This window comes from Onychostoma macrolepis, chromosome 22 (genome assembly GCF_012432095.1).
Source record: "Onychostoma macrolepis isolate SWU-2019 chromosome 22, ASM1243209v1, whole genome shotgun sequence".
In the NCBI taxonomy this organism is placed as follows: domain Eukaryota; kingdom Metazoa; phylum Chordata; class Actinopteri; order Cypriniformes; family Cyprinidae; genus Onychostoma; species Onychostoma macrolepis.
In genome coordinates this window covers 15,706,628-15,732,909 of record NC_081176.1, presented here as the reverse complement: position 1 = coordinate 15,732,909, position 26,282 = coordinate 15,706,628, and the positions used below count along the sequence as shown (strand labels likewise).

General features: G+C 33.0%; 2 protein-coding genes and 1 long non-coding RNA gene across 3 annotated transcripts in view; 2 read left to right on the top strand and 1 right to left on the bottom strand.

Moving 5' to 3' along the window:
- plcd4a (phospholipase C, delta 4a) overlaps positions 1-5,638 on the top strand; it is a 27,872-nt gene extending 22,234 nt beyond the window's left edge. Inside the window, 6 exon segments of the mRNA XM_058760591.1 lie at positions 1,134-1,290; positions 1,386-1,502; positions 3,126-3,301; positions 3,389-3,521; positions 3,925-4,074; positions 4,152-5,638. Of these exon segments, the coding sequence (XP_058616574.1) occupies positions 1,134-1,290; positions 1,386-1,502; positions 3,126-3,301; positions 3,389-3,521; positions 3,925-4,074; positions 4,152-4,243 (825 nt within the window). The 3' untranslated portion in view covers positions 4,244-5,638.
- Positions 1-6,521, bottom strand: part of LOC131530370 (uncharacterized) — a 24,646-nt gene extending 18,125 nt beyond the window's left edge. The window contains exon 1 of the long non-coding RNA XR_009268364.1: positions 6,428-6,521. This is a non-coding gene — a long non-coding RNA (uncharacterized LOC131530370). The remainder of the gene's footprint in view (positions 1-6,427) is intronic.
- On the top strand, positions 6,488-26,282 carry slx9 (SLX9 ribosome biogenesis factor). The gene is made up of 6 exons (XM_058760592.1): positions 6,488-6,829; positions 6,944-7,067; positions 17,587-17,655; positions 19,322-19,487; positions 23,987-24,055; positions 25,044-26,282. Exons 1-6 carry the CDS (start codon positions 6,638-6,640, stop codon positions 25,162-25,164), a joined length of 741 nt encoding a protein of 246 aa, XP_058616575.1. The 5' UTR covers positions 6,488-6,637; the 3' UTR covers positions 25,165-26,282.

Here is a 26,282-nt window from a genome sequence, read left to right as displayed (position 1 = left end):
CTAATGTAGACCAGCTTGTCTCATGTTGAAGGTAGCAAAATATTCTGAGAGACAAGAGATGCTCAGTGGCCCTGAAAGCGGGTAGACTGCATAAAGCACTAATGCAAGTTGGATGGAGTGACACTGGAGCAATATTGGGAAGAAAACAAGAAAAAGCAAGTCAGAGGTAGATTATAAGACAGAAACTGCATATCTTCTGTGGTCTTCTGCTATCTGATAGGTGACTCTGTGCATTTGCTGGCACTGCTGTTACCATGTGACACTTGATTCTCTGGACTCTGGTTAGCTGCAGTCAGGGATCACCTCTCTTGGTTTCTCCAATCCGAGATACAGTCATCTTGTTGACTCATCAACTGGAAAAAAGTTGGCATGAAATTTGTAGCTTTTGTAGCTTATTTGCACGCAAGCATTGCTTTCTTGCTGGATAACTGGTTTAGGCCAATTACTAAATAGTCATTTAGTTAACAAATTTATCCTGTGATGTACAGTACCATTACTACAGGGATAGTCCCTCTTGCTCAATGGTGCAGTGTTGAAGATTAACCCTTGCTGGCTTTGGTTACCAGCCCAGATCTAGGCTACACCACTCTAAGCAAGCTGAATATCATGTTAAGTTGGCACAGTGGGTTGGCAAGAATGAACCCAACAGATGGTAGTGTAAGATGAAGCCAGGTGGATACCTGGCCTCATTATCCAAAGGGTCGTCTGTCATGACATTGAGTAGTCCTTGGTTCAATGGTTTAGGTAGCAGAACTGAATGCTTGCAGTAAAACCACATCATACAATCTAGCTAGCACCCTTCTCAAATATCACAAATATCATTTCTTTAAGTTTTAGATGCTGCTGAGCTAGTTAAAATACTGGTAAAATCAGTTCTTGCTCCTTAACAACTCAGCTAAAAAAAGTGGTTCTCAGATCTTAGGTGGCTTAAGCTGGTGTTTAGCTGGTTGGCTAGTTTGCCTCAAAGACCTGACCAGCTTGACAAGTGCCAACAACCCCTCTGAAATAATCAAAACAGACCACCCTGGCTAATAAAAACTAGCAAACCACCTTAGGAAGGAGGTGAAAATGAAAACGAGATGGATATCAAATAGTTTTTTTAACCTGTTAAAGACTGTTTTTGTACTGTCTAGAAATCCAAGCAGCGTCTCTCCAAAGAGCTGTCGGACTGTGTGGTTTACTGCAAGAGTGTCCACTTTAGCGGCTTTAAACATTCACAAATTCACTCCAAGTTTTACGAGATCTCCTCCTTTACGGAGTCTAAGGCCCGGAAACACGTCAGGGAGACAGGTAAAGGAAACATGAGTCTGACTGCTCATAACAGCTCATAAATTATTTTTTTTAGAGAATTGTATTGTCTTACTGGGTTTGTCTCTGTGCTACAGGAGCGGAGTTTGTTCTCCATAACGCTCGTCAACTGAGCCGGGTTTACCCCAGTGGTTTGAGAACTGACTCATCCAACTTCAACCCACAGGACATGTGGAACGCAGGGTGCCAAATTGGTGAGTGTACCAGATTAAAAATAATGGTTGAAATACGAATATTCGATAATTCATGAGATTCTTGCTTGGAATGATTCCTAGCTTAGCTAAAATTAATGAGGCTTTCATTTTAAGTGATGTGCTTGTTTTAGTTAACCATCCAGCTGGTGGTTAGGCTAATTTGGTTTGAAATTTTAGGCACTTGTCAGCTGGTCGTACTAGGAGACCAGCTAACTGGCTAAATCAGCTGTACACTACCAACAAACATTCGCAAACAGCGTCGCAGACTTAAACCATCTTAAAGGGGTCATGAACTACCTTTTTTATTATTTTGTACTGTAAGGTACTGTTATCAAGATTTTTACAAAATATAATAATTTAGAAGTAATAGGCTCTTCTGTACGCTTCGTTTGAATAGGCGTGGTGGATTGTAGACTCGGAAGTAAACGCCCACTGCTATGATTGGCTAACAGTTGTGTTTGACAGCATACATCCTTCACAGATGGACACTGCAGTGATTTTGGTTAATAACAGACAAAGCAATAGTGATCACGTAATGAAAACAGTTTCTCACACTTGTGTGGTGCGACATTACTGTCGGATCCAATATATTCAGCACAGCTTCATTTTTTAATTTAAAATTTTTCAGAAAATCCTGCATCGAATTGTGCCTTGATTGCCTTTAATTGTGCCAAATCCATAGTAAAATGAAGTAAACAAAGGACCAAGTTCTTACTGACATGGTCTGGAACTTAAAAATAAAGTTCATCCACTCTTTCCTAATGTTAGGATCAGAAGGAAAGCAATGCAAAGACTGTTTTTCCATAACTTGGCACTGCACAGCGTCTTCTTGTCTTCAGAGCTATCTTTACTGTTTTCTGAATAGACCAGGGTTGCCAGATTTTCACAACAAAACATGATCAATTTCCACTCAAAACTAGCCCAATGTTGTTTCGAGGGGGGTCCCCCGGTAAAAAATTGCGTTCTGGGGCATAAAATACATGTTTTTTGGCAAGGTTCCCCTAGTAAAATGTGCATTGCAGGGGCTAAAATTCACATTGTTGGGGTCGCTTCCACCCGCGGACATGAAAAACAACACACGGCAACAGTGTTAAAGTAGTCCAATTTCGCAGGAAAACCGCGGACTTGGCAACACTGGCGTAGACCTGCCTTTTTCTCTCTCTTTATTTACTTAACATGCAAATCAGGGGCCAAACAGGCAGTGATGTGTGGGGTGCGGAGGCGGTGTTTAGCAACACTATTACAGTATGACAAAGTGGCACATTCCACAACCTGTCGTTTAGGCAGACTGGCTTCATTGTAAGCTGTTTTTAGACTAACGAGAAAGTTTTGAGTTCTGAAACTTAGAGGGTGTTTTTATAGTACAATGACCTCTCAATATGTCAAAAGATCAAGGGAATTTTGATTTCTTTAAACCAACCAAGACTATTCAAAGTTAATGAGCATTGCTAGTTAACTAGCCAAGTGTATCACTAGTGTAACAGCCTAAATGACCATTCTTTATCCATGAAAATAGGAAATGTTCCAATACACAATGTTTTAGGCAGGATCTCTTACTACTAAATACAAATGGTGGTAAATATTTTTTTCATTGATAATTGTAGCCTTCTCTTCTCTTCCCAGTTGCTCTGAACTTTCAGACCGCAGGGGTTGAGATGGATCTGAACGATGGCTTATTCAGTCAGAATGGACATTGTGGCTACATACTGAAACCAGCATTCATGCGCAACTTTGACGAGAGGTTTGACCCAGAAAACCCCCAAAACGACGGTTACAAGCCGCTCAGCCTGTCTATTCAGGTACAAACCTGAATTTCTGTGTATGTCCTGGCGGTATTACGTGTATATGCTAAACCTGCATATACTGTGTGATTTTTTTTTTTTCAGGTAATCAGCGGCCAACAGCTTCCCAAGGTAAACATCAAGGAGGGCTCAATCATTGATCCCCTCGTTCGGGTGGAAATTCACGGCGTACCACTGGACCAGGCCAAGCAGGAAACCAGATACATTGATAACAACGGTCAGTCAAAACGTATAGGACGGAGTTGTGTCTAGACTGAGAAAGCCTAGACGCAGTTAAACTAGAGATCTAGTTGCATTTGAAAGACTGAACAAACTTGAAACAAATCTTGTTTTCGAACGAATGGTTTTGGACATGCTAACTTTGGACGTGCTAAGGTTCACAGTGAATGTAGATTATTTAGCCTATATATTGTATATTACTGTTTTTCACGATTTTTGAGCAGTTGACTTGAATAGTCCTGTGACTAATTCATTTTTAAAAGCACAAATGCTGCATGTACTATTTAAATTAATATGAGGTGATAAAAGATATTTGTACAATAATTATAGAAAAAGTTGCACTTTTTAAATTCGCTGATAAAGCTTGAAATTTTAAATCAGCTCTTCATTCGTCTCTGCAGGTTTTAACCCAATATGGCATGATACGCTTCAGTTCACAATTCACGTCCCTGAATTAGCGCTGGTACGGTTTGTCGTGGAGGACTATGATAAAACATCAAAGAATGACTTTGTGGGACAGTTCACTCTCCCTTTCACCTGTATTCAGCCAGGTACGTCTCCGTTCCACCAAATGCATAAAAAATGTATCCTCTTGTTAATACTAAGCACATTTTGTTCTTCCTCGTAGGATATCGTCACATTCATCTCCTGTCTAAGGACGGCACCAGCATACCTCCTTCCTCGCTATTTGTTAATGTCCGTATAACAAAACTAACGTAAACTGACTTAATTTAATTTGGCACGCACGAAAGAAACTAAAAAATGCAACAATTTCAAGTCTTCCCAGACAACACTTGTTTTCAGAATGCTGACATTCTAATAAGTACAGTAAAAATGTATTAAAAAGCAACAATGTACAAGTTTAAGGTAAAGTTGTGTTGCTATAGATTTAGTTCATTTGTACGCCAAATCATTTTATAGTTATTTTATTTACTGTTATTAAGATTTGTGTGATTGTAAGGTGCTGTATCTAAATATAACTTCAATGCGATACATGGCCAGGTTGTGTTTTAACTTTAAAATTAAAAGGAAAATAGAAAATTATATTTGTATAAGGAATTCATCCTATTTTGGTTTGTTTTTAGGACTAAAATATCGATTGTATTCCTTAAATTTTAGGTTGAAATATGCACAGCAAAATATAATTTGTCTTGTTTTCCAGGACAAACATCTAAACGTTCTTAAATTACGATACATTTACTTGAGATGTCTTCTGAAAAACAATACCATAATTGAGTGAGTTTTTGCTTAAAACAAGAAAAAAATTTACAATAAAAAAGAAGGAAAGAAGGGAAACAATACCAGTGGTGTCAGAAAAGTTGGTTTCCTTTTGAATTATTTTTTTATTTTCTTGTTTAAAGCAAAAACTAAACATATTTTGGGACATTTTTCAAAAAACAAGATTTATAAATGTATCTTGATTTAAGAATGTTTAGATATTTGTACTAAAAACAAGACTTTTTTTTGTTTTTTTTTGCAGTGTGACCTGGATATTTCATATAAGATTCACCCAATGTAATTTTTACCATGCATGACAAGCCTTTACATCTTGCTTTATGTATTTTAGAAATATTTCAATAGAAATAGTTTTGGTTTTTTTAATCGTACCACTACATTTCAGTAGTACTTACAGTGGTGTGTGTGTGTTAACTGCTCCTTTGGAATAAAGTACAGAGATAATGGGCTCAAGGGCTCAATTACAATCTTACTTTGGCCCTGAAGTGCCTCAGGGGCCAGACTCAGTTACACAAAGATTCAGAAGGAGGGCAGTGAAAATTACCCCATCTGTTCCCACCTCCACCTACAGTACCTGGATACAGTATATCATCGTATACATTTCAAAATACATATACCAGTACTCTTAAAATGCACCTAAGATGTATAAGAGAACTTAAAGTAGATTATTCTGAATCACGTCAAGACATTTGTTAAGTCAAATGTATGCTGCTGGACTAATAGTGTTATATTTTTGTATTTCTAATCTGTGTATGAGCTGGATCTATATACCGTTTTTGTAATATTGTTCAGTAACTATCGGTCAACTGTCTGTTTTGCTTGTGTATATATGTACGTATGTATTTATTTGCCATATTCATCAAAGAATAAAGAATTTTGAAAGGACTTCCTTTTTCTGTTTTCAACACAGGTTTATACCAGTTTATAAACGAGAATAAACAACTTGGTAAGAATGAGGTAAAGGAGATAAAAGCCTTTTTACACCACTGAATTAAGGCTGCTCTGTGCTTGCTCAAAATTCAATGCAAAGAAGCAATGCCACATGATAAACAGAATAAATTATACCTGCCCTGACTGTAATTTTTGTGTAAATTAATTTATGCCACCTCTGGGCGGCATTAAACGGTGTAAAGACACCTAAATGCTACTTCAGAAGTGCTTTTGTGCCACCGTTGCAGTGTAAATATCATTTACTACCAAAATTACACTGCAAATGCAGCACAGAGGTGCTACTGAAATGGTCTTTACAAAGGCTGTTTAATGCTGCTCAGAGATGGCATAGATGCATTTACACATTGAATACAACTATGCTTTGTACGCTTTAGGTCAGAGCTGGCTTGATTTAGTCTGGCTTTTATGCAGCATTACTTTTACACCAAATTTTGAGCAGGCACAGAGCAGCATTTACGAAAATTAACCATGGTTACTATAGTTAAACTATGGCAACCACAACTTAACCATGGTTTTTCTACACTAGCCTTAGTTTAACCATGGTATTTATAATAAAACTGTGTTTATACTAAGAAAGCGAATGTGAACGGACATTTCTTGGAAATACCTTCATCACAATTAAAGTTACATTTCTTTTTACTTTTGCCATTTTTTATGTGTTTTATGTTAAAATTCGTGTTGTTTACTTAAGATTTAAAGATGGTTGGAAAACTATACCTGAACATTTTCAAGTGTAGACGAGCCTCAACGACCTGAGGAGGAGTTTCGACGGAACTCGTCTTCCGTTTCTGTTTTACTCGGACGATATTAGCTGTAACACCAAACAAATTGTCAACTTTAACACGTGCGGGACTTTTCCTGAACGTTTGCGCTGTGTAAACGTAAGGATCTTATCGAAGTGAATTAAAACACGCATACTTAGACAGAATGGTGGGGAAAATTAAACGGGTCCGACAGAAGCTCCATCACGGCGCTGTGAAGCTGGGAAATGAGCATCAAAACAAACCCATGCTGGAGAGTCTGGAGAAGATACAGATGCAGCCCATTCAGCTCATTAAAACAGATTCACAAGAGACCAAACTCAACACATCTGACCGCAGTGTAAATAATAGTTCAAAGGTATGGCCATTTGTTTGTATTATTCATTTGTCGCATGCTATTAAATGGTTCATTTCTCCTCAGATGACCTAAATGAGATAGTTTTTCATTAAGCTTCATGTGTTTTCTATGTAGGCGTTCAGTTTTCCCTCCGGAGTTTTTGCTGGAACTGAAATCTCCCCCGAGTCTTTAGTTCAAACGCTGAAAGTTGATGATCCATCAGATGTGACCATAAGCACATCTGCAGGAGAACACAAAGGTGGGTTCCCCCCCTTTTTTTTCTTCTTTTTTTATGTATTTCTTTAAATATGTAAACATTTCAACTGAATATTAAAAGTATTTCATTTTTTTTTTTTATAATTTGTAATATGTAAATTTGATTAAGATTTAAAAAAAAAAAAAATAATGATTTATTATTGTTTTTTTTTTAAAAAGTAAACTGATTTAATATTGTTTTTACTATTGTAAAGTACTGTAATTACACATTATTTGTTAATTTTAGTTTAATACTGAAAGAGATGTAAAACATTTAAAGCTTATACAAAATGAAGAATAATATTTATTTTATTTGTCATAATCATTTCATATTATTTTAATTATGCTTTTAGAATATTATACTTGCAAATTTTTGCACAGATTTGCTTTTATGCAAGTAGTTCAAATCAATATTACAGATTAAACTAATTGTTGTGTTGTAATGTAGTATAAATAAAAATCTATTCATATTTACATTTAAATACGTTATTGACAAATGTAAAACTATGTATTTTTACTATTATAGTTTTTTCTTTTGCAGGTTTGTACACAAGTATTCAACTAAATAGTACAAGTATCTTAATACATACACAAAAATCGGTAATTGATTATATTGTAATATACTGAATAATAATTCTTTTTTTTTACATTTAAATTTGAAAAATACTTGTGATTTTAATCTATGTAAAACAGAAAAGTTATAAGCCTAATGCAAAATAAAAATTCTGTTTATTGTTCATAATCAGTTTATATTCAATTTTACTTTCTATTATAATATTTTTTTTTGTACGCTAATTTATTAAATATGTATTTCTACTGAATGTTACAAGTATTTAATATTAATACATTCTGTATTTATAGGCTGTAATTTAATATTAATCATTTAATATTAACTGTTTTAATATTAAATTATAATTTAGTTAATTAAAAATATAATATTATATTAAAATGTAATTGCAAAAAAGATTATTAATATTTAAATGCGCACACATTTGTGGCCACAAGATGGCAGACTATTGCATGTTTTTGAAATCTTTTAAAATCTAATGTCTATTTTGGAAATTGTGCATATGATTCATCTGTAATAAGTATTAAATATTGGATGTTTGAAATCAGTGAGCAAAGATTTGATTTATGCTGTAACTCAGAGGGTGGTGTAGCTTAGTGGTCAAAGAAGATCCAGGCTCCTCATTGAAAAGTTGTTGGTTGGAACCCTGGAACTAAGCGCGTGGTGAAGTTGTAGCAGTCTTAATGAAGGTATAATGTGATGAGATGAAAGTGAGAGTGTTTTTCCCCTCACATGTCCTCTGGCTTTGATTGGTCTCTATAAATGTCAGCTGCGTGTGAGTATTGAGGTTGGGTAAGGAGGGCTGTTCTATTCCTGGCTGTCTGCAGTATAAATAACTCATGCGTGAACATCACAGCGCTGCTGCATCAATGCACTGACGTGACCGCTGAATCCACGGCTGCTCACGCCAACCAATCTGAGATTCTCTTGAGGAGAACTGCAGGACTTGGAGAGGAGGCGACTAGTAAAGCTGGAACCAGTATATGAGTTATGCCTCACTGTGGCTACTATTCTAGTCACATACAGTGTGCGTATACTGTACTTAGTATTCAGACTTTTAGTGTGTGGGTGTTTCTTTAATTACAGGCTGTTTTGATACTGTTTTGAAACTCTCTTTAACCATATTTTTTACGCACTTAATGCAATTTTATTTGTTCAGTATTGACAAAAACAAACAACAGCACCAAAAAAAATTCTTAAGTCATTAACATTTCCTCCACATATGAGAATATGTAATGTGTTTAGTATAATTTTTTTGTGGTGGAAATGTCATTTCATTTTATTGTTTTCTAAGGCTAAGTTCATAGCTATAGCATTTAATGTTTCCTAAATGCACAACGTTAAATAACTTTATATATATTTAAATAATGTATTTGAATAAATTATACAAATCATTTTAATGTAATAAATATTGAAATGGTTTATTTTACTCTTTATTTAGATCATGCTATAAAAATTCTGTTCTTATTTTGGGATTTTCTTAGTTTATCAATTAATCAATGTATTAATTTAATGATATCCCTTACTTGTTTGAAAATGATTTGTATGTAATCAATCTGAAGATATTCTAATAAATTAAATAAAAACAAAATTTTATTTAAAAATATTTAAATAAATATATAAATAATATTCATATATAAATTAAACACACTTAAAATTGAAAAGAATAACATTTAAAATGCTATAATTTTTTTTGTATTCAAATTTTAGTTCTTATTAAATGTAATAAATTAATATGTTTTATTTGTTTAAATATACTTATATAGTATATATACAGTATATTCAGTCAGAGTGATATTTGAATTTTTATTGTTTTATTTATGGCTTTTGTACATTTAACAAATAAACAAAAACATGTTTTACGTAAAATACTTAAAATGTAAATCTATATTAAATTACACATGCACAATCAATCTGCATTGTTAATCCTTTTGATCTTTTATTAAAAAAATTCACAAAAATCTAACCTTTCATTGGATAATAAGAATTTAAAATGGGGGGAAATATCATTATGAAATAAATGTTTTTCTCAAATACACATTGGACACAATTATTGGCACCCCTAGAAATTCTAATGAGTAAAATATCTCTGAAGTATATTCCCATTCATATTCACAATTTTGAGCACTCCAGGGTGATTATGAACATGAAATGATCCAGCCATGGCTTCCTGTTTCACAGAAATATAAATAGCAGGGAAAACAAAGCCCAAATTCCCTTAATCATCCATCACAATGAGAAAAAATAAAGAATATATTTCTGATGTGCAGCAAAAGATAATTGAGCTTCACAAATTAGTGAAGTGGCTTTAAGAAAAGAGCTAGAGCAGTGAAAATTCCCATTTTCACCATCAGGGCAATAATTAAGAATTTCCAATCAACATAAAATATTACGAAACTGCCTGGAAGAGGACGTGTGTCTATATCGTCCTAATGCACGGTGAGGAGGAGAGTTTGAGTGGCTAAAGACTCCAAGGACCACAGCTGGAGAATTGCAGAAAATAGTTGCGTCTCGGGGTCAGAAAACCTTAAACAAAATGGTCAAACAGCACCTACATCATCACATGTTGTTTGGGAGGGTTTCAAGAAAAGTTCTCCTCGCTCATCCAAAAACAAACTCCAGCGTATTCAGTTATCAGACACGACTGGAACTTCAAATATGACTGGCTTCTATGATCAGATGAAACAAAAAAATGAGCTTTTTAGCAGCAAACACTCAAGATGGGTTTGGTGAACACAGGGATAAAAAGTACCCCATGTGTACAATGAAATATACTGCTGTAGTTTTGATGTTGTGGGCCTATATTTCTGCTGGAGGTCCTGGACATCTTGTTTAGACACATGGCATCATGGATTCTATCAAATACCAACAGATAAAAAATCAATAAGTGACTGACTCTGTTAGAAATCTTATAATGGGCCATGTTTGGATCTTCCAACCGTACAGTAATCCAAACACAAACCTCAAAAACAACACAAAAATGGGTCACTGAGCACAAAACCATGCTTCTGCTGGCCATTCCAGTCCTCTGACCTGAACCCTGTAGAAAATGAGTGAAGTGAACTGAAGAGAAGAAGCACCAACATGGAGCTGTGAATCTAAAGGGTCTGGAGTGATTCTGGATGAAGGAATGGTCTCTGATCTCTTGTCAGGTGTCTCTAACCTCATCAGGCATTATAGGAGAACATTTAGAGCTGTTAAACTGGCAAATGGAGGTTTCAAAAAGTATTGAATAAAAGGGTGCTGTTAATTGTGGCCGATGTGTATTAGAGAAAAACATTTATTTCTTAATGATATTTCCCCCCACATTTTAAATCCTTATTATCCAATGAAAGGTTAGATTTTTGTGAATTTTTAAAATAAAAGATCAAAAGGATTAACAATGCAGATAAATTTTCACAGCCTTCTTTGATCATATTTACCAAGGGTGCCGATATTTTTGGCCATGACTGTATGTTGTGTGTGTGTATATATATATGTGTATTTGTATGTTTAAAATTGTTTTTTGAACATGCTTCATTTATAATCACTCGGAAGATATTTTATGTTTTGTTTGTTTTTGTACATTATACACACACATATAGTACACACACAATTAAAAATAAATGTCTTATATATAAAAATTTTATTTCAATATTTTTTTAGACTATGCTTCATTCGTGTAGTTTGAGGATCTAGTTAAATGTGCCTCAGTTGCGGCTGCGCTTGAGCGAGGTTGACGCAGAGAATCGATGTGCCCGCGGCACTGCTTTGACAGAACGAGATCTTTCGCCTCTTTAATTGGGGGTATCAGTGTCTCGGCATGACCTCGGAAATTCACCTCCTTCACCTCCAGCTCAGCTCCCCAGACGCCCTGCCACCTCTCCTCACAGCGCTGGCGGGACAGGGAGACGAGAAGTGCAAGTGCAGAGGGGCAGAAAGGGCAGCCGGGGTGTTCTGTCCGCTCCTAATTGGCGGTGTCCGTTTCAGCCAGCTCTCTGAACATGATGCTCTCTCTGGGATGGATGTGGTGGGAATGATGGATTTTTTTCACTATCCCTGGTTTGTGGCAAACAGACGGATGCAGAGGCGAGATTGAGTTTCCAGCGTCAGGAGTGCTGGAGGGAGATATGAGGGCCGGAGATCCCTATCGGGCAGATACAGCAGAAAAACACCACTGTTGTTATTTCTGTGGTGGCTGATGGTTGTTTCTGATCTGAGAGCGGTTTAGTGATGACTTTCGATGGTTCAGAGTGTGGAAAACTGGTTGTGGATCAGGCAGGGACTGGAAATTGGCAAACAGATGTTGAATGTAAACTAAAGTTTGGACTTTTGCAATTGCAGATTATGGTCGTCTTTGATTTGGTTTTGCTTTATAATTCGAGTGTAAATTTCAAAATCATTGTATTTGAAGCAAAACTGTGATGCCCAAGACATTATACAGCATAACAGGAAGTAAATCTCAATCCATTCAACCCTGTTACTCAAGTTATTTTAAGAAAAAAGCAAATATTTTTCTTTAATTTATGGGTAATATAAATTTATCATCAACTAAAAACCAACATGTGATTTTAAACTAGCTAGTACCTACTGAGTTATATCTAAATTAAAGCTAAATGATGAACTCTGTTACTCCATTGTTCTGTTGTTTATTTCCCAATTGTACGTATTTATATATTTATATTTTTATTTTATAGATTTTTTTTCTTTTTTGTAATTCTTTCATTATTTTCGGGGTTTTTGGCTGAATTTAAATTGCATGAAGTTTGGTAACGGGGTTGAATAAAAAATAAAAAAATAAAACAAATAATATATATATATATATATATATATATATATATATATATATAATATTTTTAATTCAGCTATATTTTCTTGGTAACAAAGTTTTACTATTAGTTATACTATTTTTATATATATATATATATATTTTTTTTTTGTGTCTACCATACAAATTTTCAACACTGTTACAGGATATTTAACTACATTTTAACTATAAATAAAAACTAATATATAATTTTTATATATATATAATTACACAATTAAGTTTTTTGACTATTTAAATATCCTAATAATAGTAATAATAATTGTTGCTATGTTTAAATGCCATAAATTTACTTATTCTAAATTACTTGTGTAATTGTGGTAAATATATAATGTGATTTAAATATAATATATTATTTAACAATACAATATATTAAGATTTTCAGGCTCCCCCTTTTCTCATTATTGTCATTTTCCCAGTGGCGTTGTGTAAAAGCAGATGTTTATGTTGTATTTATCATATCATTGAAGGATGCAGAGGCTGAGGGCGTTTGTGTCTGGACTTCACATGCAGGCCTTTCTGTCTGAGATCGTCAGTCTGGAAGAAGTGATATAGTGGGTCGTGGGACATGACGTTTATCTCTCTTATCGAGTCTCCTCTCCAGACTTGTTTCCAGAGGACAGAGCTCATGGAGCAGTTTGTCCGTGGCCGTGTCATGCCCATATACAGACAAAAACACATAGATGTCTGTGTGTGTTTATAATGCTGTTAAAACTGAGTGAAAGCTTGTTTTGATGTGTACATGACACGTAATCATTCAGGACTCATAAGTAAGTCTCATGTTATTCTCTTGAGTCTCCTGCATCGAATCTGTCCTGGTTCAGCTTTCCTCACAGGAAGATGACGGTCATTTGAGATGCTGTTTCTCTTACAAACACACACACACACACACACTCACAACAGGCCAGTCATCTTGAAGTGATTGACACATACAAAATAGCAGACATAAATGCACAGAAATGTGCTGCGGATGTGGCTATATTTTTCCAATTGGATTACAGATGTTGATTCACTTTTCATGGCTGGGAAATGAGAGAAAACACTCTTTGGCATCAAAATGTGGAAAACACACATACTGCTACAACAAACTGAAATTATTGGTGAAGTTAAATCATTTAGTTTGAGCACAGTTTTATAACATGAAAATATTTTTTATTGGAAAAGAGTATTGTTTTTAGATATTTTCTCTCACTAGTTTATAAAAAAAAAACATGCACTTTTTGTATTAATTAATTTATTATATTGTTTTATTTTGTGGGTAAATTTCATAGATCATATTTAACCCTATAAGCAAAAATATAAGAAAATATATTTGTATGACATAATAATAATAATAATTATACTCTAATTATCATTACTGTAATGGGAATAATATAAAGAGACTTTTTATTATTTATTATTCAGTATCTAAACCTTGTTAGATACCTCCACGCAAAATCTTATATCACGATAAGAGGAATTTTAGCATTTCACGGTAACGATATATATTATGATAGTTATTTTTGCTTTAAATAAGGTCTTAATGGTATCAAAATTTATGACTATAGAAATTTCAAAATTCTTGTCACCAGTGTCAACATCACAAAAAAACTAATACTAGCCTAAATTAATAAATAAATAACTCCAGCTCACTGGAGACAAGTAAACAGTCAGTGATTTAAGAAACTAATTGCAAGCAATGTGACAAAAAAAATAAATAAATACAGTAGAACAAATAAATAAGAAATGTGAAATGTTACATACGTTGAATGTAATCAAATGTATAAAAAACACTGCATATTCTTCACTGTGGAAAAGAAATATATATTTCTTCTTATTAAAGTTACAAAAGTGATTTAGTTGAGAGCAGTGAGAGATTTTCTCTCTTTTGTTGTTTGATTAAAATAAATGACAGACAGCAGGAATATTAGACTGCTGTCACTTTAAGAGCTGCCCGGATCAAATATAGTATTACAAATGTGTTTGTTTTCACTAAATATAACTCAACAACCCCGTCTTCACTGGCCTCTCTGACAGCGATCAGAAATGTAGTGAAATGAGTTCTCTTTCACTGCTTATTGCGTTTCAACAGCTTAAAATCACTTGTTTTTAAACAGCAATGCTTATAAACATGTGTAAACACTAAGTTTTCGTCAACACATAGCAAGTGTCTGCACTCGTTAGTTATGCGAATTTAGGGGGAAATCTGAATAATTCCTGAAAATAATATAACACAAGGTTTTTACAAATCTGCTTGGCTTTGAAATATGCTTTATATAATTGTAATACTTTTTTGTTTTTGCAATGAAATGTGACCTTGACATATTTGTCTGAGACAGTTTTGTCCTTTTAAAGATAAAGGTGTTGATTTGACCAAAAAGCTCAGCTTAATTCATATGCCATGATGAACATCCACAGCCAGGCAGGAGAGGTCAGTGAGGTCTCTGAGGCTGTCAAACCTCCTGTTTCTCAGGTCTTCACAGATCTTTGCAGAGCTGTGAAGGCGTTTTTCATGATCAAATATCTCATACAAACACTCTTTTCCTCTGAATGTTGCTCAGCAACCAGAAGCTTGTTGAGCTGAGTTTTCCCTGGAGATGGAAATCGCAGAGGTCGACTCATTTCATGCGCTTCTCTCTGGGTTTAATGCACTTGTGTTATTTTTGGACAAAACGGTCACTGTAGTTTAACTGTTTTTAGCATATGTTGCGCAATGCAGATCATTTCAGAGTACCAAGCGAAATTGAGTTTTGATGTTGTTTTATGGTGATTTTCACAGTAATTTTATTATTATTATTAATTAATAGTAATTACTATGAATTACACTAACAATCAGATTATTATAATATTCAATTATTAATACAAATTTAATTATTTTTGTTAAACACCCAATGTGCATTTTCTGAAAGTAGAGCATGTAAATCTTGACACTTTCTAGTTTTTCAGTGCTTTGTATTTTAAATATTTTTATTAATATAAATTATAATTAATTGATACTAATAATTGGAATGTTATAATAAAAAAAAATCCATTAATTTATTAAGCACCCAATGTGCATTTTCTGAAAGTAAAACATGTATATCTTTTGATATTTAATTTTTTTCAATGCACAATAATTTAAATATTTTTAATTAGCGTAATTATTATTATAAATTATATTAACAGTTGCACTGTTAACAATATTAAATGATTAATTTAGTCTTTTTTTAAAAGCTCCCAATGTGCATTTCTGAAAGTGAAGCATTTTGTAATGCACAGTAATTTAAATGTTGTTTTTAATAGTTAATTATTATTATTATTATTAATTTTACTAACAATCAGAATAGTATAATGAATAAAAACAATTTAATCATTTTTATTAAGTGCACAGTAAGTGTATTTTATAAAAGTGAAGTCTTTTATATTTTTACAATTCACAGAAATTTTATATTTTATTAATAGTTATTATTATTCATGATACTAACAATTTGTTATAATTAAATTATTACAAATTATTTTTATTAAGCACCCAATAAGTGGATTTTCTGAAAGTGAAGCATGCAAATCTTGTGACTTTTATATTTTTTCAGTGCACAGTAATTTAAATAATTATTTTAATGAATAGTAATTATTATTAAATATACCATCAGAATATGTTATAATAATGTTAATTAATAACAATTTAATATTTTTATTTAGTCCTTTTTATGAAAATGAAACGCGTAAATCTTGTGCATCGCATATCACGTCTAAAAGAGGTTTATTTGTGGTTTGACCTCAGTGGTCTGTGAATGACCTCTGTCAGATGGACATTACATTGATACATACACACATAGACAACTATAGATTCCTCGTCACACTCGATCTGATCCCCAGAGGTCAGCACAATCGTTAAATACGCACAATATGTTCCTTCTGATAAGACGTCACTATCCGGGAACAGGAAGTTACATGCAGTTAAACAGACAACAGACATACTGTAATCTACTCACATGAGAGTTGTTGTTATTTTCCATTCTAAATGCAATCCCACAGCCATGACACATTAGTGATTAAAATTAGTGACACTTCTGTGTAATTTCAAAACATTGTTTAAAAAAAAGATCAATTCATTTTATTTTACTTTTCCCACCATACATTATTTTCTGACCAGCAGTGCAGTTCCTGGCTCATTTCTGTTGGGAACTGAACCTGCAGCCTTTGTGTTCACAGCCTTAACTGATTGGCTGCCACTGCGTTATTTTGACAGGTGCGTGAAGTTCATGCTCTGCAGACAAAACAAAACCTACATGAACCAAAACACCTGCATTTAAACCAAAACTAAAACCCTCTTCAAAGAATAAGCTGAAAGTCTAATGCATGTGTTTTGCTTTTTGTATTTAAACCAGTGCTGTTGCTGGTAACTAAACTAAAAACAAATAAAAATAGATTTCATTAATTAAAATGAAGCTTAAATAAAATAAAATATAAATATCAGATGACAAACTTAAACATTTACTTTAAGATTAATTGTTTTTAACTAAGGCTATTTAAATAGTTTTTATTTCGTTAATTAAGATAAGGCTGAAATAAAATATAAATATTAGATGAAAGACAAACTTTCATCTTAGAAACGATTAAAGAGAACAATTTGTTAATTCAAATAAAGCTGAAATAAATTACAATATATTTTAGATAGAAAACTTAAACTTATAAAACTTAAGATTAGAAATGTTGCAATTAACTGAAATAAGTGGAAGTATTACAATTACAAAAAAGTACTGACATTAAATATAAATTTAAGCTAAGTAGAAAAATACAAAAACTAATAAAAATGACACAAAGCACGTAAAAATTCTAAAATTTAAATGAAAACAAAATAGTAAAGTAATAATACTAAAATAACAATGGTTTAAATTCATCCCCGTTTTAAAGTAATAGTTTATATCCCATTTTTAATTTTATGCATTCCTGTACCATTTTGTTTATTTTGATTTTATGAACTATTTATGGTTTTTGACTCATTTTTATTCCTGTTAGAATTGCATTCTAAACTAAATATAAAGCACACTTTTTAGCTTTTTCTTTTTCCCCATTTGAGAATAATGATCATTAATTTTTTGTATTTATTTTTAAGCCTTTTAGTGTTGAACGCATAAAATGCGTAAAATCTTTGTCAAATTGATCAGTAACGATTCATGTCTTTTTTTTCAGGCACAGGAGAAAAGAAACAACAGTCAAAGAAAGAAAAAATGAAGGAGCGCAAGGAAAAATGGCTTAACAGTGAGTATTTTTTCACCTTCTCTTCTTCCCTTTCCCGCAAAGCAAAACGCTAATATCATCAACCGAATCCCGAAACGCTCATGTGAGGCCATTTCTGATCTCATGGGCCGAGGGGAACTTCAGAGATGGATATGGCGGGATCATTAACGCTGCACCCCGATTCTGACGCCTGTAATCGCTCCGGCCGATCAATGCAGCGTGTAACACAAGCTCCGGCCGAGGTGATTATAATTAGGATCTAATGGGGCTCATGGCTCCAGCCGAAACCCAAGCCTCAGACTGCATGTCGCATTGTCAGGAAATTAAAAAGGGGGAGGATTGAGATGTTGATGGATTCATAAAACTCAAAGACCTTCAAGGTCTTAACAAATGGTGTACAAAAACATTTATATACAACGTTAACATAACGGCATAAAGTCATAACTGCAGTAGAAAAAAACTAAATGGCCACTTGTGAGATGAAAAATGACCTTTATTTTGTGTTTGCAAAAAGACGTAGTGCTTCTGTCAAAGAAGTGCTTCTCCGTCTGTTTTTTTTCTTCCCTACATGTACTTTGTTGTTTTTGGACTGAAGCACCTGGGGTGTCCTGCTTTCTGTCTCAGAGCTTCGCTTTGGTTTTAGATGGTCATCAGTCTGTTCCTGCAGGAGTTATTTTCTGTCTGAGGGCTGGACAGGAAGTCATGCTGGATGTAGGCCTACTGGAATGAACTCATCCTTTTAAACCAACTTTTTTTTTCCACCAGAACTTATTAGTAATTTAAATAGTTATTTATTTCCAATTTATTTATTTGATTCCTTGCCATGATTAAAAGGAGATATGTTTATTTGAAGTATTTTTATGTATAGGGATAGGTTTAGAGGTATGGATTATGTATTTTACACTTTTTAAAATGTTTTTATTTTGTGATTAAAATGAATTTGTGCCATTTTATTTTATACCTTTTGTTTTTAAATATTTATCTTTGTTTATGCTTTTTTGTTTTTTTATATTTTTCTATTTCACTCATTTTTATAAATTTTTATGTTTATATTTTGTGCTTTTTAATTCCTTTGACATTTTATTTATTTAATTTATTGTATGACTTTTATATGAATTTATGTTTTAGTTTTCATGCGCTCTATGGCTTTTTGTGCCTTTGCCTTTCTATTTAATGACAGTTTATTATTATTTTTATGAATCTGTTTTATTTTATGCTTTTTATACCTTTTTTAATATACACATTTTTTTTATACATTTGTAGTTTTATTTTATGCTTTATTTTTTAAATTCACTTATGCCATTTTATTTTATACAATTTATTATATACTTTTTATTTTAAATTTTTTTATTTATACTTTTTTAACACGTTAAAAAAGTTATGCCTTTTTAATATATTTATTTTATACTTTATTAAATAATTTTTTAATGTTTTGTTTTATACTTTTTATTTTATTTTCCTTGTTTTTAAATAATGCCTTTTTTTATTATTGTTGTAACTATTTTATTCCTTTTCATGCCGTTTGCCAGAGAACAGAAAATAACAAGGAGAAAAGGTTTGGGAAATGGCTTCACAACTTCGCAACAGTTCAAAGAGCCTGTGTGAATATGTGAATATGTGTCTGCTGCTTGTTGTAACCAGAAAAGCTCTTTTTCATATGTAGTTTGTTTGTCTGTATCATCTCCAGAGATCAGTGCGATCAAGCTGGCGCATGAGCAGCAGGTGGCGCAGGCTCGGAGGAAGGCCACACCCGTGGTGGGCGACATGAGACCGCTGGCCGATGCCCTTCCTGAACTCTCCCTGCTCTTCCCGTCTCTCAAAACCCTCGCCAGCGCACAGCGGAAAAACAAAGCGTAAGCCTCGGTTTTCTCATTACTACACACAAGCTCTGGGATAATTTATGCAGATTTGTGCATATTTTCTGGCATGAATGTGCGTCTCAAAACAACACATCATAAAAAACAGATTTCATTCAACACCTCTTTCTTTCTCTTTTTTGTATTAATTTTCTGCAAATCAATTTACATCTTTTTTCATTTTCTGCCCTCTTGAGTTCTATACATTTACTTAATATTTATAGTACATTTAAACTATTAGTTTTTCTATTTCCCCAGAAAGATATCTAATAAAATGCCAAAAGATAATCTCATTTTGTTTTACAAATTAATTCTGCATCAACTCGAGATAAATACCCACTCTCAATACGAACATTTGCGCTTTTTACATATTATAAAAATGTATATTAATTATAATTTTAAAAAGTTATGCAAAAAATATTTCATCAGCTAGAAATTCTTTTTATTTTCAATAAAATGTAAGCTTAAAATTAAAACTCTTAACCCCTTAACTGTCACTCACAGTTTTGAACACAGACATGATAGTGCACTATCCAAACTTATTTTTTTATAATTCATGAATGAAAACATTTTCCAACGTGATTTTGATGTACCATTTCCATGGTAATCCAATGTCTGATTTTAAAATGGGTTTCAAAGGATGAATTTTGAGATTTTAAGTTTTCAACTGATATATAATTTCTTATGATTTCTAAAGCGTGATAGAGAAAAAGGCAAATAAGAAGACTTTCTGTGACAAAGGTCAGAACTCCTGTTATGATGTAGATTTTTCAGGTGCACTCTTGTCATAAATTAATCTATTACTTTTCCTACATAATTTTTTTACAAAAAAAGTGGTAAAATACCTATTTAGGAGTCTTAGACCTTTCCAACGATATATAGTTTGTCATGATTAGATTAGGATTTAATTGTAAAATAGTGAAGTAAACTTAGGCGTCCCACAGGGTGGACGGTGACAGTTAAGAGGTTAAGTAATCACAAACAACTGGAAGTCATGAAAATACATTGGTCAGGTGTAGGAACCCTGTAAGTAAACAAATAAGATATTTATATATGGAAAAGTCATGTTATGTAAATACGATTTAAAAAAGTTTTGGATAAAAATTTAATCGGCTTGAAATAGGTCTTTAAGCTTCAGTGATTTTGTTCTGCATTATAATTATTAATTTTTATTTCAGCTTTAGTTATTTTAGCACATCAAGGTAAACTAAATGAAAATGAGAAATGTTGCCTTGGCAATAAGATATGTTTAAATTAAATGTAATAAATTTAATTTAATTTAATAAATATTAAATTTATTTTATTTCAGTTAAAGTTTGTTTTATTTGAAGTGACCAAAATGTTTTTATTGTTTTTGTTTTAGTTAAAGCTGCAGTCCGTAAGTTTTGCCTCTTTGACGCCATCTCTGTTTGAAAACCTGGAATTGCAGCTGTCTGCGGAATTATCTTCCGTGCGTGGGTTGTGCTTTGGCACGGTTTCAGCGCGGATTAATCTAATGTTTTGAGGTGAAAGTGTGGCAGTCAGTCACGCACCGATGTGGATGTTTAGTGTACTTCGCAATCACAGATTCTAGGCTACGTTTTGGAATATATGACCCAAATAAGAACAAGTAAGTAACAAGTCTGCCACGTTTGTTCTGACCAACTGAGGAAAAAAACATTACCATAAATCACGCTACCAATGGTGATTTAATCTAAAGATCGGTTAGCTCATATCACATCAAACCGTGCAAATTACTATTATTGTTATACTTTCTCAAATTATTAATGTTAACAACATCAGCATTGCGTGACTTCATATGAGTATAGTGCATATTAGCGTGTAGATTTCAATTTCTGTACAGTCTAATATTGTCTTGCCATTCGAATTTTATATTAAGAAATTATTTTTACCCAAAAAGCAAATGATGCTCCCTTTCGAACTGGTTGTCTTTAAAATACAAATCTTGTGTAATCCCAGGCTATCTGTAATCAGAAGCACATTTAAAACTGGAATATAATTTAATTTCATTCACATGTGTTTCATAAACGCATAATCCTTTCTGGATTACAATCCTCCATCAAAATGATACATTTAATTATTCCAGCTGCTGTGAGAAAAGGCTATAAACGATCTGCCACCTGCAGGATCCTCGCATGCGATAGCCTAGTAGCCGGGACAACTTCTTTATGTTTACAGACGTGACGTAATGACGCAATGCCATGCTCAAATTTCCCGCAAAAACCTACCTGTACCACTCAAATTAGAAAACATTATTATAAGCTAACCGTTGTGAATCAGGCTAAATTAAGGTGATAGTTTTGAACACTGGCTGGTTATGTACTTGCTCAAATATTGATTTCGGATCATTTTTAAACAAAAAAAGTTACGGACTGTAGCTTTAACTACCGTATTGACCCGAATATATGTTTTTTTTTCTTGGAAATGCATCTGAAAAAACGCGTTCGTCTTATATTCAAGGTCTAGACTTTGACATGTCAATAATACAACGACAACAATAGGTGGTGCCAAAAACGCATAAAACGAGTGTGCCATGAAATATGTAATGTAATGTGGTTTGTAAAGATCGCGAGTGAAAACAAAAGAAAAAAAAAGCTTACAGCGGCATGAGTCGTGACTGTCATGATCAAGATGTTTTAGGTTGGGGGTGCTGTACGGGGTGGGGGGGATTGCGATAGAGGCTATTTACACTAAGTAGCAGTATTCTTTAGTGATAGTGATAGTGATTTTTTTTTTTTTTTTTTTTTTTATATTCCCGACAATTAAACCGTTGCTCACAGAAAAAAACAGGGGGTGCTGCAGCACCCTCAGCACCCCCACTTCCCGCGCCCCTGGTCATGATAGCCTGGTGGGACCAAACTTCCTCTGTAAGTGATTTTAAAACATAAGAAAGCACCCAGATTTGAAGACTACAATAAGATTTCACTTCTACTGCTAATACAATTTTGGTAGGCTACTATGAGATGGATAGCCTAAATGTTATATAATTCAGATGGGCTACCTGTTATTTTTATGGTATATCAAATATTTTTCAATGTCATTGTTGGTACATTTTGCCAGTATTTACCATACTTTCAAAACAAAAATTTAAATAGGAAAAATAATTTAAGAAAAAATGTGTTTTACAGAGAGAAAAAAACAAACAAACAAAAAAACCAAAAGATTTGGTTTTCAAAAAGCCTTTTTCCAAAAGGTACATCTGGAAAAAGGGGGGTCGTCTTATAATCAGGGTCGTCTTATATTCGGGTCAATACGGTATAATAACCCTGGTGTTAAAATGTAAACCTTGAACAGCAGACAGAACTTTTCAGTCTTTGATATTTTTGGCAATCCCCCCCATAAGCATATTATATGGGTTTATTATAACGTTCATCTGGGAACGCAATGTGCGCCATTTCATCAGATTTGTAAGGTAAATCGTTTATAAATCTGCGCAAACACAGGAGAATACATCGCGATTTCAAAATAAAAGCTCAAATCCTTACTCTGAGTTTACACGTTTTGATGTCCACATATTCATTTAATTACAGTGGCTATAGCATTTCTGTCGTAAAGAAATGGCCAAATATTAAAGATTAAGTGGACATTTAAATTAAATGGTTCTTGGTCAATATTAAACAAGGATTAGATCGCACAGTAATGTGTAAAAACAATCATCAGGCTGTCTGCGCCCCCTGCAGGCCTTTGTTGTTATGCGTAATCCACATTAGCTGTATTGTTTATAATACTTTATGTATTTTAACAGTTTTGTTCAATAAAACCATATGATTTTTTGCTTTTGATACTTTATTTGAACTAATTATTATTGCATCATTGCTATTATATATGTATTTTAAGTCATTTTAAAAGCTATTGTTCACTTAAATCTATTTTTACGCCAAAAAAAAAAAAAAATATATATATATATATATTATAATTATAGGGCCCTATGAAATCCGTTTTATTTCCAAATTCAGGTTTTTTCCATTTTTCTTTTTTTTTTCTTTTTTACATTTATAAAATTTATAAAATCTATTAAAAGGATTTAATAGAAATTTGGATTTCATTTGGTTTAATAAAATATTCTTAAGTAAAATTGTTGTTTTTTTTTTTTTTTTTGTGGGAAATTAATCGTTTAGATTTAGTTTAATTTAGTCGCGCTGTTTTGTAGATTAATCGAATTTGGCTGAGCACACACAACTCTGAAAGACAAAATGTTTCGCACAACGTTTAATTGCTTTGATCCAAACAACATTAGTCTGTTTTCTGTTTGTTTGTGGTGTTTTATCTGTTAGTCATTTGATGTGTTGTGAAGTCTTGCTTTGTCTTGCATGAGTAATAAATAACACTTGTGTGAGGAAAGTCTGTGCTCTGTAGAACTTCAAAGATGTCTCTAAATCTCTATATATAAAACACTTGAGCCTTTTTCTGAAATGTTTTTTTTTTTTAAATTAATGATGATAAATATAAATTGTTCTGCATGTAACACAATTGTTTGTTCTTGTTTCTCGCCACAGTTCGGTTAAGAAGAAACCAGAACCTACAAACTTCAGCTTGATGAAACCAGCCCAGAAACGAAAACTACTGTAAGATAATGGCTTCTCTTTTATTTCCACGCTTTGCTAATGTTAATTTCTCATTAGAATTTTATTTCATCAATCATCTAGCACCACAGTTTTTATAAAAACCTGGTGGTTAATGGAAAAATCTTACAAAACATGTCAAGAACAAGGTCACATTTCATTCAGAAACAAAAAATGAAATTATATATTGCATAAAGAGACGACAAATCCTAAATAAAGCCAATTTTTATGAATATAATTTTTTTTAATTATTGTCATGAGTTAAGCACATTCTTTGTTGAATTCCTCAAAAAAATACAAATAAAAAAACAATTAAAAAATAAATATAAATAAAATGTAAAATACAAAATCATAATGTGAGGTAAAAAGATAAAATATGAATTAATAAAAAGTAATACCCTGTGTTTGTAACCTGTACTGTTTAACATGCGTAAGATGCAGCAATTATTCAATTGCAAGCCATTTAATACAATTTATTTGACACTGTGTGCTATTTTTTTTTTTTTAATGCAAAATATAGATTCCACAGGATAATATTGGGAAAAAAAAAGACACTGGTTGCGAATGTGGCTACTATTATTGGTGAGAAGATAGTATTAACCTTCAATATTTTTGCATTATTGTCATGACAATTAAGCACATTACATTAATAAAAAAAAAAAGATAAATTATTAAAAACTTTCTGTAAATTATTATTTATTTAACATTATTTAAACTTTTATTATTATAAATTGTATTTTAATAAAACATGCTAAAGGTTTTATTGTTAATTACTTAATTTATATTAAATTATTTCAATACAATAACTGTACACAAAATTGCCATGCAAACATCTATTACATGTTATATATATATATATATTTGTATAAATTTAAGCGTTCTGCTTGTTCACCATTGTAAGCTTTCTTTGTTTTGTCACATAACATTTTATTTGTGCACAGATATTTTAAAGTCAAATGTCAAACGAATCATTATATTTGTCTGGTTCCAGCGAGACGGAAGCATCTCACTTCAACGAAGCCATGAAAAATCCCACCTTCAAGACCAACCCTTTAGCTGCGATTGGTGATCACCTGCGAAAACGACTCAAACAGGAAGACGAACAGATTTAATCGCGACTCTCCTGCGCCGCCCTGTTGGTAGACTTCAAGAACTGTATTTATCATACGCTGGTACATCGAAAACAAACAAATACAGTAAAACCGGTTTTGGACTTCATAACAGAATATGAAAATGAAGAGGAATCCAGAGATTTGCATAACTTGCTTTATCTGACATGCATAAACGCTATGCAGGAAACAGTTTATCGCGGTTTCTCAGTGTAATTTTGTAAATGAGTTGGAGTAAAATGAATTGCTTTAATAATCATGTTACCAGATATTTAATGAGGGTTTCCACGCTGTCTGTTCCATATGCTCTTGGTAAATAAATCCAGGTGGAAAATGATTACGCATATGTTTTTTCTTTATTAGCAGCACATGCTGAGAAAAGCTTGACTTATAACGATTAAACGCTCAAAAAAATCATTCATAGACTTAAACTGATAATGATGCATTCCTTATTATGAAATTGACTCTACCTGCTGCTTTCGTTCATTGAATATCACAGACAAAAGCCTCTAATTAAAGCGAGATCTGATATATCAGACATTTAGCATGTGCTTCTGTATTTCCATGGCAACACGTTGCAAAAAGAAGAAAAGGGCGGTGGCGGCAACACTTTTCAGAGATAAAGGAGAAATGGGAACCTGAAGCCTGTCATTAACCGGACTTCTCTTAATGGCTTCATGAGTGCAGACTGTATAGGTCTTGGATGTCTGATATTGAGGAGGACCTTCTCTTGGATCTCATTTCAGCCAAACTGGATCCACTTCGCAATCCCAGCAAATGTGCATAAACGCAACATTATGGCATAACAGAAGCATAGAGTCAGCACATATGTAATGTTTGTGATTAAGTGAGCGAGGATTGTGGGTGTAGATAGATGTTCTTCACCCACACAAGATTCACCTCAGCGTGTTCTTGTTGGTTTGTCCTAAATCCATTTATTATTGGATACGATACTAAATGGTGAAATGTGTATGATTTCAATGACAGATAGTTAAAAGAAAAGCAACATTTCCATCTTAATATCTGCTCAGCAATACTCATAGCCGCATGTGCAATCAGTGTCAGAAATGAATTAATGTGTCATTTTGTCAAATAAATTTGTTGAATTGTTTGCAATTGAA